Source organism: Gopherus flavomarginatus, chromosome 6 (assembly GCF_025201925.1).
Source record: "Gopherus flavomarginatus isolate rGopFla2 chromosome 6, rGopFla2.mat.asm, whole genome shotgun sequence".
In the NCBI taxonomy this organism is placed as follows: Eukaryota; Metazoa; Chordata; order Testudines; family Testudinidae; genus Gopherus; species Gopherus flavomarginatus.
The window spans coordinates 71,192,665-71,207,103 of record NC_066622.1 but is presented as its reverse complement, the minus strand read 5'-3'; the positions used below and the strand labels follow the sequence as shown (position 1 = coordinate 71,207,103).

The following is a 14,439-nucleotide window of genomic DNA, read 5'->3' as shown; positions in this document are numbered from 1 at the left end:
AAAATTTGAGAGTGGGCGGAAAGAAGGTTACTGCGTGGAGAGACACGGGGGCACAAGTGTCAGCTATCCACCAATCCTTCGTTGACCCCAAATTCATCAACCCAAAGGCCAAAGTTACAATTTACCCCTTCATGTCACAAGCTGTAGACTTGCCTACAGCTCAACTGCCTGTCCAGTACAAAGGCTGGTCAGGAATGTGGACTTTTGCAGTCTATGACAATTATCCTATCCCCATGCTACTGGGGGAAGACTTGGCCAACCAGGTGAGGCGGGCCAAGAGAGTGGGAATGGTTACACGTAGCCAAACCAGGCAAGCAACCAGGCAAGCTTCCAGACCCATTCCTGTTCCTGAACCGTCCACAGAGGCCCCGTCTGTGTTACCAGAGACCCAGACAGAGGTAGTGGACCCGGATTCCATGCCTACCACTGAAACAGCCACAGCATCTCCAGTCCCAGGCCCGGAACTGGAACAGCAACCAGCACCAGCAAGTGAAACCCCCTCTTCAAACTCAACGCCAGTGGGCGCCAGCGAGCCACAACTGGCAGAAGCAACAGACAGCCATACCCAAAAGGCTCAGCCAGAGCCTGAAATACCCTCAGGTGCACCAGCAGAGAGCGGTTCACCAGCAACGAAAACAACCCCATCACCTACATCGCTTCCAGAGGGACCAAGCCCAAGTCCACAGTCTGAGGAAGAACTGGTGACCCCAGCCTCAAGGGAACAGTTCCAGACTGAGCAGGAAGCAGATGACAGCCTTCAGAAAGCTTGGGCGGCGGCACGGAGCACCCCACCGCCTCTCAGCTCTTCTAATCGATCCCGGTTTGTTATAGACCAAGGACTTTTGTACAAGGAAATTCTTTCTGGTGGACACCGGGAAGAATGGCAGCCGCAAAAACAGTTGGTGGTTCCAACTAAGTACCGGGGGAAGCTCTTAAGCTTAGCCCATGATCATCCCAGTGGCCATGCTGGGGTGAACAGAACCAAGGACCGGTTGGGGAAGTCCTTCCACTGGGAGGGGATGGGCAAGGACGTTGCCAAGTATGTCCGGTCTTGTGAGGTATGCCAAAGAGTGGGTAAGCCTCAAGACCAGGTCAAGGCCCCTCTCCAGCCACTCCCCATAATTGAGGTCCCATTTCAGCGAGTAGCTGTGGATATTCTGGGCCCTTTCCCAAAAAAGACGCCCAGAGGAAAGCAGTACGTACTGACTTTAGTGGACTTTGCTACCCGATGGCCAGAAGCAGTCGCTCTAGGCAACACCAGGGCTAACACTGTGTGCCTGGCCCTAACAGACATCTTTGCCAGGGTAGGTTGGCCCTCTGACATCCTTACAGATTCAGGGTCTAATTTCCTGGCAGGGACCATGGAAAAACTGTGGGAAACTCATGGGGTGAATCACTTGGTTGCCACCCCGTACCACCATCAAACCAATGGCCTGGTTGAAAGGTTCAATGGAACTTTGGGGGCCATGATACGAAAATTCATCACCGAATTCTCCAATAATTGGGACCTAGTGTTGCAGCAGTTGCTGTTTGCCTACAGGGCTGTACCACATCCCAGTTTAGGGTTTTCACCATTTGAACTTGTGTATGGTCACGAGGTTAAGGGGCCATTACAGTTGGTGAAGCAGCAATGGGAGGGGTTTACGCCTTCTCCAGGAACTAACATTCTGGACTTTGTAAGCAACCTACAAAGCACCCTCCGACACTCTTTAGCCCTTGCTAGAGAGAACCTAAAGGATGCTCAAGAAGCGCAAAAGGCCTGGTATGACAGACATGCCAGAGATCGGTCCTTCAAGGTAGGAGACCAGGTTATGGTCTTGAAGGCGCAACAGGCCCATAAGATGGAAGCATCATGGGAAGGGCCATTCACGGTCCAAGAGCGCCTGGGAGCTGTAAACTACCTCATAGCATTTCCCAATTCCTCACTAAAGCCTAAAGTGTACCATGTTAATTCTCTCAAGCCTTTCTATTCCAGAGACTTACAGGTTTGTCAGTTTACAGTCCAGGGAGATGATGCTGAGTGGCCTGACGGTGTCTACTACGACGGGAAAAAAGACGGTGGCGTGGAAGAGGTGAACCTCTCAACCACCCTGGAACGTCTGCAGCGGCAACAAATCAAGGAGCTGTGCACTAGCTTCGCCCCATTGTTCTCAGCCACCCCAGGACGGACTGAACGGGCATACCACTCCATTGATACAGGTAATGCTCACCCAATCAGAACCCCACCTTACCGAGTGTCTCCTCATGCCCAAGCTGCTATAGAACGGGAGATCCAGAACATGCTACAGATGGGTATAATCCGCCCATCTACCAGTGCATGGGCATCTCCAGTGGTTCTGGTACCCAAACCAGATGGGGAAATACGCTTTTGCGTGGACTACCGTAAGCTAAATGCGGTAACTCGTCCGGACAACTATCCAATGCCACGCACCGATGAGCTATTGGAGAAGTTGGGACGGGCCCAGTTCATCTCTACAATAGACTTAACCAAGGGGTACTGGCAAGTACCGCTAGATGAACCTGCCAAGGAGAGGTCAGCATTCGTCACCCATGCGGGGGTGTATGAATTCAATGTCCTTCCTTTTGGCCTTCGTAATGCACCCGCCACCTTCCAAAGGCTGGTAGATGGTCTACTAGCTGGACTGGGAGAATTTGCAGTTGCCTACCTCGATGATGTGGCCATTTTTTCTGACTCCTGGCCCGAACACCTACTACACCTGGAAGATAGATGTGAAAAGTCACATTAAACATTTTAAGAGAAACCTTAATTCTTCCTTCCTTGTAATCTTGCTATGTAATACAATTGTCCAACAATTTTTTGGATATTTATGGTGTGCTATAAGCACAGCTTACATAAGGACAATGAATAAAACTAGTATTGGGAGTAATTTTAGCAGAAGATATATATACATATACACTGTATAGGGTGTATATGTATAGCAGAAGATGTACTATAGAAAGATCTGTCTTAGTTACATACCAATATTAGATACAGAACACTGTTCTTTGTGTAATGTCAAAATAACTCCAATGTTAGTATTCCGCAATAGACCTTGAAATGTATTTCAACAAAGTACATGTATGCCATAGATTTCCATGTGTAGTTTGGTGCGAGGCAGTTATAATTACTGTGGATTTATTTGCACTTAATAGGCTGTAATTTTAGTTTTAAACCTTTTTTAACAGTCTATGTGTAATCTATAAATTGAAATGCTATGACTCTTGATAGTTAAATCTTAGGAGTTAGAGTTAAGATGGTGATTAGAATGTCTAATGTGAATTTTTGTACGTCTGCTTGTTTCTAAGAGAAAGTCTGAGCTGGAAGGGTATTAAAAACTTCAGAGTATATTCAAAGGTGAATCTCACTGTTAATGATTATAAAGGACTCTAAACTGAGGTAATTCATACCCTCTTTTGACACCATAAAAAGTAAGTTAGACTCATTTAGACTAACATCTGCTTATCAATGTAATTTACCTTCTCTTACACATCAGCTCTGAATTTGGCCCATTGAGAACAAGCGAGTGTACACAAGTGTAACTTACATATTTTGGGCCCAAAGAAGAAGTGTATAGCTGGTATACAAGGAAAAGTAATTCCTGGAAAGATATGAGGAGTGCATTATTGAACATTCCCTATTTGTTAAGCTGCCTCTGGAAGGAAGATAGGCTGTGTGACGTTTAGAACTGTGGAGTGAACTTCTTGTGAGGTGTATTACTGAATGAAGTCAGGCTTCACAGGGGAGATAAGTCACTGTGATCATCTAGGGGTTGTTACAGCCTTGTAAGGTGCATCTTGTATGTAAATGACTGTCTGGCCTGCACTGAATAGTGCCACAAAATGATACATACGTGTATTGACAATTGTAGAAAAAAAATGCATGCATTTATATTGTTTAAGGAATAGTACGTGCTCAGTATGTAATTAGAACCTGTGTGGTAATGATGCCTATGTACAGGGGTCAGAATTAAAGTTGCACAGGCAACCTTGACTACTTCTTTGAGTGACTGTCCACAGGTATTCTATTCCTGGTGCACCCTATGTGTGTGAGATCAGATTCTTTGGAATAGCAGTGTCTGTTGGGGCTGGGCCTGCGCCTGCGCCCCAAATACTTTGTGACGCCCTGTAGCTTAAGGCATAAAGGGCAGGGTGGCTGCAATCACCCTGCAGTTCTTTCCAAATTCCAGGTGATTTAGGACTTCGCAGCAGCAGGGAAGAAAGGCAGGTTGTGGAATCCATCTAGATCAGTGGTTCTCAAACTTTTTTTTTTTTTGCGGACCACTTGAAAATTGCTGAGGGTCTTGGTGGACCACTTAATGATCTTTCCAAATGTTGTTAGTACCATTAGCTAACTATTGTATAGCGCTTTGGATAAAAGCACTATATGAAAAACCCCTTAATAATAATTAATGTGTTTTTGTTCCACAAATAAAAGCACACAACTCATATTTTACTATCGGTAGTCTTACCTTTCTAATGCGATGGATGTGCCCTCTCTCTCCTGCTGCGGCAGCCCCTGAGCTGGGTCTGGGAAAGAGGGGGGTCCCTCTCTTCTCCGCTGTGGCAGCCCCCAAACTGGGTCTGGGAAGGATGGGGATATTTCCCCTGCCATAGCAGTCTGGGAAGGAGGGCATAACTGAGTCTGGGAAAGAGGGCTGTCTCTCCCCTGGCAGCCGCAGCCCTGGAGCTGGGGAAAGTTCCTTCTTTCTCTGGCCACCACAGCTCTGCACGTCCCAAATTGCCCCCACCCCCTCTTCTCACCCCACTGCCCCCTTCCACCTGCCCCCTATTCTCCCCAAGGCCACCACCTCACCTTACATGTGTGTCTTCTTCAGGGTCCAGGCACCTAATTAATGGAGCCACGCCTGCGCAGCTTCACTAATTAGGTGGGTGGCCCTTCATTCTCTTGTGTGCGGCCACCCAGGCGCACACCTTAGAGGGGACTATCCTGCAGACCACAGTTTGAGAACCTCTGATATAGACAACACATTTCAAAGGCCCACAGGAGGGTAAGTAACTGTTCTTTCTCCTTTGAGTGATTGTCCAGCTAGGCTCACTTCTAGTGACCCTCAAGCAGTGATCTCGTGTTCAGGGGTGCTCAGAGTTTGCTGACACAAAGACCATAAAGACAGCTCTGTCATTAGATCTGGAAACCTGTGCCATGCGGTCTCGCTTGGTGAAAGAGAATGAAACTCGTGAGCTATGTCCACCCTGAGCTCCAAACCTCAGTTGTTGTCAGCTGTCGAATTGTTGAGAGCCTCCAAACCCTTCTCGGTTCAATCTTCTGAGGGGAGAGGAAGGAAAAAACACAGCTCTCAAGGCGGTAGGAGATCTGCCTCATCAGCATGGATAGTGTTGAAGTCTAAACTAGCTGTTACCATTCAAGAAAGAGATCTTGGTGTCATTGTGGATAGTTCTCTGAAAACATGCACTCAGTGTGCAGTGGCAGTCAAAAAAGCTGACAGAATGTTGGAAAACATTAAGCAAGGCACAGATAATAAGACAGAAAATATCATATTGCCTCTATATAAATCCATAGTATGGCCACATATTGAATGCTGCATGCAGATGTGGTCGCCCCATCTAAAAAAAGATATTTTAGAACTGGAAAAGGTACAACAAAAATGATTAAGGGTATGGAATGGCTTCCATATGAAGAGAGATTAATAAGACTGGGACTTTTCAGTTTGGAGAAGAGACAACAAAAAGGGGATGTGAGAGAGGTGTATAAAATTGTGACTCGTGGAGAAAGTGAATAAGTTAGTGTTGTTTACTCCATCTCATAACACAAGAACCAGGGGTCACCAATGAAATTAATAGGCAGCAGGTTTGAAACAAACAAAAGGAAGTACAGTGAAAACCCGTTATAACGCAATAATTGGGGTCCAAAAATTTGATCGCCATAAATGTGGGGTCGCATTATAGCGGGGTTACGAAAATTTAACATTTCAAGCTGGTCAGTTTCTCTTGGGCAGAAAATGACTTGTGAACTGCCCATAACGGTAACTGAAAGGGTGTAGCAATAATTAGTGGCAGCACGAGCTAATCAATCTATTAAACAAGCCAGAACCAGCCTGAGAATGGTTAGGTTTGGACTTTGAAAACCAGAGTTTTGGGACCTGGCAGACTGGGGCTGGAACGGCTCTTGAGAGATCTGTACAAAGGCGCTCAGCTGAGTCCCCTCCACCCGGAGAGCCGATTGCAGCATTTGACACTGAGGAGTTGCTGATATTCAGAGCAGAGTTCGTGCCACTGTTTCTGTAGCATCCCTCCCAGTCCAGCTGTCAGCCTGCTCCAGCAGCGGGGGCTCTCAACCATGCAGCAAGAGAGGGAAACACTTGGGGAGAGCAAGGGAGATGTGCAAGGGGCAGAGGAAGAGCGAGGAGCAGCTGGAGAGGAGAATGGCTCTTCTCTTCAAAAAGGGAAGCAGGGACAGGGAGGAAGAGGCAGTGGGGAAGGCCCTTTTTTTTTTTTGCTTGGGTCGGCCAGAGCCACCTTATAATCGCGTTATAGCTGAATTCGCATTATCATGGGGCGCATTATAGCAGGGTTTCACTGTACTTCTTCACACAAGACACAGGCAGCTTGCGGAAATCATTGCCAGGGGATGTTGTGAAGACCGGAACTGTAATAGGGTACAAAAAAGTTCATGGAGGATAGGTCCATCAATGGCTATTAGCCAAGATGGTCAGGGATGAAACCTCATTCTCTGGCTGTCCTTAGCCTATGATTGCCAGAAGCTGGGAGTGGACAACAAGGGATGGATCACTCAATGATTGACAGTTCTGTTCATTCCCTCTGGCATTGGCCACTATCAGAAGACAGGCTACTGAGCTAGATGGACCATTGGTCTGATGCAGTATGGCCGTTCTTATGTTCACCTCTCCTTCAGCAGGAAGGAACGCAGATATTTCTTTAATATTGGGTCCATATAGATAGCCAGATATTATGCTCTTTCTTGTGCAAAAAAGCACAAGGAAAGAATTTTAAATGTCATACATTTAATAGACCTTCTTGTCTCATGGCATCTCTTTCTTCTCCAGCTCTTTCTCACTCTCAGATGCTCCCTCCTTCGCCCATCCACCACCTCCCTAGGGAAAATCACAGAAACAATGCTTTGTTCAGCCATGCCTCCTATTTAGAAATTGTAAGTCATCCAATCAGGGAGCAGAAATGATGCCATGTGATTCAGGTGACCACTCAAGCCTCCTGAATAATGAATAACCATACCAGTCACTTCCACAAAAAATCTGGTAGATGGAAATCTTTCGCCCCAAACAATCTGGTGATGCTGCCCAAGGTCTAAGAAATCAGGTTCATGAATGGTTAGCTACCCTGAAAAGGGGATAAATGTGCAATGAATGTGATTTATTCTGAACAGTTCAGTCAGCTCTAGCTGTCTGGTTTCTATTGTAGCAAGGATGAGCATCTCATGTGTGACTCTGGCTGAGGTTCTGCAGCTGAAGGGAAGCCCTTTGGAGGAGGAAGATATATGGGCTCTCTTACATCTGGGCACAGAAAATCTTCTCCAGGACCTGCACAAAGGTGAGTGGATGGTTATGTTTTGGTAGCTGTCCATTTACCTGCCTACACTGGTCACCTTGAAACATTCATATTGTTCTGAAGGACTCATGGGATTCCCCATTACCAAAACAAAGAGCAGTGATGGGAAAGACAGGATCCTTCAAAACAGACTGAGACTTTTTAAAATGTGACTGCATCAGAAGCTCATTGTCCTAGCAGAGTGAATTGAACAATATTAACCCTGCTTTCCTGCTGGTCCTGTTTTTCAGATCCACTTAACCATGTGATTTGCCCATGGTCAATGGTACTTTCAGCCAGAGGAAGTTTGTCTTTCCAAGACAATATGTCTCACCAAGAGGCTGCCCCTTTCAGGGCACCAGAACTGCTCCAAGGACAGAGTGAAAACAAGCATGTTGGATTGACAAAGGTGAGGGGTTTTTGAACAGCCTGATTGTACCTTGGAGTTTGTTAGACAAAATACCCAGGTCCAAATGTGTCAGCACAACAGACCCAGCATCTAACATCAGACTCCCTCTCACAACGGCAGTGAACAAAACCAAGCTAGACTGTAGTTAAGGCTGCGAGAAAGGTTTGCCTGGAACCCAGAACCCCCCTGAAATCAAGAGGCATTTGAGATTCTACTGCAATCTCAAACATCATCCCATGGCCCCACGAGTCTGGTGGAAATGGGCCAAAGTGATCTGCACCAGCCATCTCATCCCATCTGATTTGCATCCAAGTCACCCCACATTGTGAAAGGAACATTTTAAAAAAAAGACTTTTATCTAATAAGGTCATTTTAATGTCAGATACTGCGGGAGGATAGTGCTCCCTTGATTCACATCCAGAGGGTCCTTCCATGCTTATCTCACATCTCCCTGTTGGATGGGTTGCCTATTCCTCAGCACTCTCTAACACAGAGGACCCCCTGCCATTTTGGGGTATATAGAAAGAGCAGGAGGGCTGATGGCAGAATGGGCTAATTCACTGTGTGCCAGAAACTGTAGGACTGTTCTAGTTGAGGCACCTCTCTGCTCAAGAAGGGGTCCTAGAGGCAGCCACTGGCTTCATTGGATCTGGGCTGTCAGGGAGCTGGGCAGAGCTGTGGGGAGCCAGGAGCCATTAGGTGGAGGTATAGGGCTTCTGCATGGATCGGGTTCCCATCCTTCCATGGCAAAGAGAGATCCTAGAGTAAGGCTAGAGAAGAATGGTCTCTTAAAGTCAACTCCCCCTAATAAATCAATGACTGTATGAAACCTGGCTAATTGAAAGCAGCTTGTCTATATAAACATGAGACAGGAATGTGCTAATCATCCAGATGGATTTTGCTTAATAACTGTTCAATAGACACCCTGCAAAATGGATATCTCTGGCAGCTTTGCTCTGCTGGGGTGATTTGCAAACTGAGCTCTGGCCCTCTGAAGCAGATGGGACTAATAGACATTTTAATAGACATCTTTACCAGGTTTGTTCTTGTGGCAGCCTGCTGGCAAGTGGAATCACAGCTGGTAATAAACAAGGATAATGTCAGGGCTGCAGAACAGAACGGAAACCTCCTCAGGACGCTAAAAGTGCAGGAAATGGCTGTGGCAGAGCTGAGGGAAAAGACATATAGCAATGGGGATCAGACTTTCTGCTATGCAAGCACAGAAAGAGAGGTGAATGGACCCACTTTCTCCTGTGCAAGCTGTAGAGCAGCTTTGCTCCCTGGCGAGTGGGGGCCTAGCTCCAAAGACAGGAATATGCACCAGATCTTGTCCTGGCTGATGCTATGGTGAGGGACGCTGACAGTGTTGTGCTCCAGGAATCCCACCAGCTAGGGGAAGGCGAACAGCATCTATGCACCCCTGTGACTGGCAACCCCAGCTGGTGTGCAGAGGCTCCTTTCCTGCCTTGGGATCACTCACAAACACTCTTGGATGCCTCTTGATTGCCAACCCCTCTGTGAGTGTTTTTTGATGCTCCTACCACCACGCTGCCATCACAGTCCTAATGCAGCACTGTAATCCTCAGGGCTGTCTTCAAGGAGAGGAGGCAATCTCATCAGCTACAGGCCTGGCTTCCCCTGTTAGCCCCTCTCTTTCCTCTGCACTTTCTTTTTGTGCTTTACAACCACCTTCTCAGCTGTTGGGATAAGTAGCCCCTGAGCACATCAGCCCACAGTCTGATTAGGTAATTGTCTTTGGCCCCTCAGTTAGGACTTCTCTGGGGAACTAGTTTGTGTCTAAGTGACCAGGACATGGGTCAGCTGCTGGCTCGCCAGCCTGTCAAACCATCTCCAGCATGTGTTTTCATGCATAGGAGACAATCTGGCCCATAGAGCTGAAGATCTATTATGTCCCACCTATTCCATCTCTTTGCTAGTCAGGGCTGTGTCCCATTGTACATGTACATGTGCTCTATCCAGTCCAGCTTTAAAAGTCCCAATCTCGGCTCACAGCTTCAGAGATCTCACTGCCAGGCGAGTTCTTTGTAATTGTTGACATATAATTCATAACTGTTGGTTGGGTGTTCTTGTTTGCCAGATGCTGGTGTATTCGTTGGGAATGACCCTCTATTGGTCAGTAGACTATCAGGTTCCTCCAAACCAGGTCAGTAATATCAATATCTTTGTTCTCCTTAATCTTGTCAGACATTGGCATGTTGGAAAGTTGGGAGGTATGAGTTGAACTTTCCATAGTCCAGGTGGGAAGTTTGTGGCTAGTGTTTTGGCTTGGCCCATTAGAGAGACCAGGACCAGCTGGGAAATTCAGAGTCAGATGCCAAAGTTTAGGATTATCCAAATCCAGGATTTGCATTTGAATTGTATCTTTCTTTTAAGAGTCAGGATTCCCTAGCCCCTTCCTCGAGGCAAGAGGAGGGGAATTTCCTTCATACCAGAAATAAGATAAATAGAGCTTCAAGCTTGGTTTCAAAAAAAGAATTACCGGTAGATAAGCTCATGGAGGATAGGTCCATCAACGGCTATGAGCCAAGCTGGTCAGAGAAGCAACCCCATGCTCTGTGTGTCCCTAAACCTCTGATTGCCAGAAACTGGGAGTGGACGACAGGGAATGAATCACTCAATAATTGCCCTGTTCTGTTCATTCCTCTGAAGCACTTGGCATTGGCCACTTTGGAAGACAGGCTACAGGGCTAGATGGACCATTGGTCTAACCTAATATGGCCGTTTTTATGTTCTTGTGCTGAAGAAAGTCACATCTGAATCTTTTTGGTGACCTGTATGTATACAGTATTGGACACACAGCTCTGTGCAAATGAAGGTGACTTTTGTTCAAAGCATGGGATGGCTGTGAAGTGACTAACAATCTCTCTTTGTGCCCTGGGCAGATTTTTACCACCAGAACTGCTATTAGTAGCCAACCGTTTCCATTTCCTGCTCAGCCAGTTCAGTGTCTCTTCAAAGATTTGCAGGAGGCACTCTTGTTTCACTAACATGTCCTCCGAGCTATTAACTGTGCATTGGTGATATGGGAAGCTATTAGTATTTATCCATCTGAGCTCCTTTTCTAGGATGTTTTACTTCTCCATGGTCTCAGTGTAGGGAGCTCGTAACCTAAATAACTATGTAGAATTTAAATATCTGGTCTCCATAGAAACATAGATTTGAGTAGCTCAATTCTTGACCCTTCTGAGACTATATGATAGAGTGCCATGCAGCTTAAGGATGAGATTTTAAAAATGAATGATCTGAACTTCAGATTTGTGGAGCAGCCACAGTTGCTGTCAGTAGCCACATCTCCCCCTCTATGCACTGTTCTGAATCATAATATATGACATTTACCTTCAGTGACATCCTCCTTCCCCGGGTGGCTTCATTTCAGTGGTACTCTATGTATCTAGACTGGGATTTCCCAAGAGGCTAAGGGAATTAAGTGAATTCTCATTGGAACTCAAAGGTCCCACAGAAAATTCCAGCCCTAGTTCATGGAGCATTTTACAGTGTTTTATCTAAATGAGAGCTATTATTTACCATTATCTCTTTCTTGTCTCAGTCCCTTCAGCTGAGTGATCAGTTACATGCCCTGCTGCTAAAGCTGTGTGAAGATCTGCCACATAAAAGACTTTCCCCAGAGTCCATTTTGGAGGCATGTGAAGTGCACCAGAAGGAATCTTCCTCTTCTCCTGCAAGTGTTTACATCCAGAGAATGGTCAAATTTGTGCTCGGAAGCATCACTGAGGTCAGTACCTCTTTTATTTCCCAGCAGTGACAATAATATAGTAGTTCTGATTGTTTTTTTTTTTTGGCGGGGCAGGGAGTAAGGACAGTAGAGTCGAATATTTTAGAACAAGACAGCCTGTGAAAAGTCAGTGATGGCTTTAAATGAGTGACTCTTGTGTCATGGAAGAAGGTGCATGTACTTTCTTCAGTGTTTAGGTTGCATTTTTCTATTAGGCTTCTACATATTTTTGACACCATGGAAGCAGGCGTGAATTTTTCCAAAAGCACCTGAAAAATCAATGGGACTTAGGCTCCTAAGTCACAGAGGTAGGCAGTTTTGAAAATTATACCCAGATACCATTAAGTTTTAGGAATACAATGTATTGTCAACATTGGGATGCCATGGCCCCAATCCCAGGATTGCAATATTATCACTCCTAGGATTCTCAGATGTAAAAGCTCCAGCCCAGAGCATGGTGAAAACCTTGAATGCTGTATGACTTTTAAGACTAGCTAAGTACCTTTAAAGCAACTGTGCTGTGGGTTATGGGCTATATCCTGCTGGATTTACCCATCCAAGTAACCCCACTGTATTTCAGAGGGAATATTTGTGAGAGTAAAGGAAGTAGGATCTGGTCCTAATTTCCCCCAAACCAGATTTTGTGGCTGTCCTGGGGTTTACAAATCCATCTGGGCATAGATAGAAGGGAGAGGAGCATCTTCCCCACTTTCAGGCAACCAGGCTGACCACTTGCCAGCACAGCTGCCAGCACTGCCAATCATGACGGCATGCAGCCACAGCTGAGACCAATAAGGAAAACAAGCCCTGCTTTAAAGCAAGGAGAACAGAGTGAGACAGCGAAGCAGAAAGGCCTATGGTAGCAGAGGGGCAAGAGTCTCAGGCCAGGCTGACAGGGTGCTAAAGGAAGATTGAAAGCCCTGAAGTTTTAGGGCTGGTTGTCTGATTTTTATGTTAAATTAATGGATTGGGTTAATTTGAGATGAATAGAGGGAGACTAGCTAGGAGAGTGCTGGGACCTCTGGGAGACTGCCTCTAGAGCAGTTGACAGTGGCCTTGTGTCGGTGTGTGCCCGTGTGGATGAGGCAAAGAGGCTTCCCCATACAATGTACCTCCACGCATAGAGAGATACAGATCCAGTCTCCATGGGATCATTGCCCAGACTTCACGCTCCAGGCTAATGCCACAGTGATAGTAGCTTTTCCACAGGCTGTGAGACTTCACACTGGCCAATGGAACTGGCTTCATGAGGGAGGAGAGCATGCTGCCCCCTGTATAAAGAGTTTCCACTTGCCACTCTGGTCTATGTCATTCTATGAGCTCAAAGACATCTTACCTATATCAGATATCTGTGAGCTCCCTGCACCTCCTTTGCCATGGGGCTGGGCCGTAAAGGCACAATCAAGCCTGAAAGGTGGTGGGGTTAATAAATAAGCTTGATAAATTGTTTTCAAGAGTTTACGATTTCAAGGAGCACTTTTTTTGACATTTTGACTGGAAAAAAATGGAAGAGAAAGTCAATGAGATTTTCAAATAAAATGTCCCATTTTTTGATCAGCTCTAGTTAATAATAGTCCAATAGTCCATTTGCAAATAGTTTATTTCCAACCCCAATAGGAGGTATCATTTATTTAACACACACTCACATACAGTGTCACTGATGAGCCTAGACCAAGCTGAGGGTAAGGAGCACTTCCTCATGAATGTTTGCAGTCCCCTGGTCTGCTGACATTGACTTGCAGTGTAATTGGTTTGCAGGTAGAACAGGTAGCCACTGAAGACAGCCAGCTGAACAGAAGCCATGTGATAAGGAAAAGGCTGCACGAGAAAGCATCTGACAGCTCAGCATTGCCCTCCCAGCTGAATTTTCATCAAGGTAAAGGTTTCTGGTTTACACTGCGCTTCTCAGAGGGTCAGGTGAATTGTTTCAAATTACGTTGGGTCAATTATATATAGAGTTGAATATGATATTTACTGCTTTACCTCTGAATGAGTGTATGATGGAGAAAAATCTGTGACAACTCAGCAAGACTTTCACTGCTTACAGATGCAAAGTAAACGGTCTGCATGAAAGACACTATACCAAAAAAAAATTGTTTTGGTACTCTGTGTATCCAACCGAATGCTCAAAGGTGACGAATAGTTTTCCCTGAATCTGTGCTCAAGCCATTTCAAGAGCATATCCACATCTTTCCTTCTTGAATAGCCCAGTAAAGGTCAGCATACATCTTCCTTTCAAAAAGTTTTTTACTCTTACTTTTATTACTCCTAGAGTAGTTTTAAGAAACAAGGCCAAATTCTGCTCATCATACCCATGAAAGCAGCCCTACTGTAGCCAACTAGACAACCCACCTGAGAAAGGCGAGTGGGATTCATCCTTTTGGATCCCTGGTCAGAATGTATGCATCCTGACTTCATGGTTCACTTTAACTGAACTTCAAGATGTTATTGTCCCTCCGGGTAAAACTCTGCTGTAAGATAAATATTGAATTCGGCTTCATGTCCTTTTGTTTCCTCTCAGGTCAATAAATCTTGATGTTCACCTCAGCAGAAGTTAATATCAATGTATTTCTGTCCTGGTTTTGCCCCTAAATCAGCAAGCTCTTATGCACAACATACGAATAGCCCTGTCTCTATTCAGCAAATCATGTGAGCACATGCTTATGTCTCATTGACTTCAATAGAATTAAGCACATGCTTAAAGTTAAACACTTGCTTGAATGCTTTGCTAAAT

General features: G+C 45.7%; 1 protein-coding gene across 1 annotated transcript in view; it reads left to right on the top strand.

The window, feature by feature from the left end:
• Window positions 1-14,439, top strand: part of FRMPD2 (FERM and PDZ domain containing 2) — a 135,015-nt gene that overhangs the window by 23,258 nt on the left and 97,318 nt on the right. The window contains exons 2-6 of the mRNA XM_050960056.1: window positions 7,417-7,545; window positions 7,794-7,951; window positions 10,050-10,115; window positions 11,520-11,705; window positions 13,464-13,581. Coding sequence (XP_050816013.1) covers window positions 7,417-7,545; window positions 7,794-7,951; window positions 10,050-10,115; window positions 11,520-11,705; window positions 13,464-13,581 — 657 coding nt within the window. The remainder of the gene's footprint in view (window positions 1-7,416; window positions 7,546-7,793; window positions 7,952-10,049; window positions 10,116-11,519; window positions 11,706-13,463; window positions 13,582-14,439) is intronic.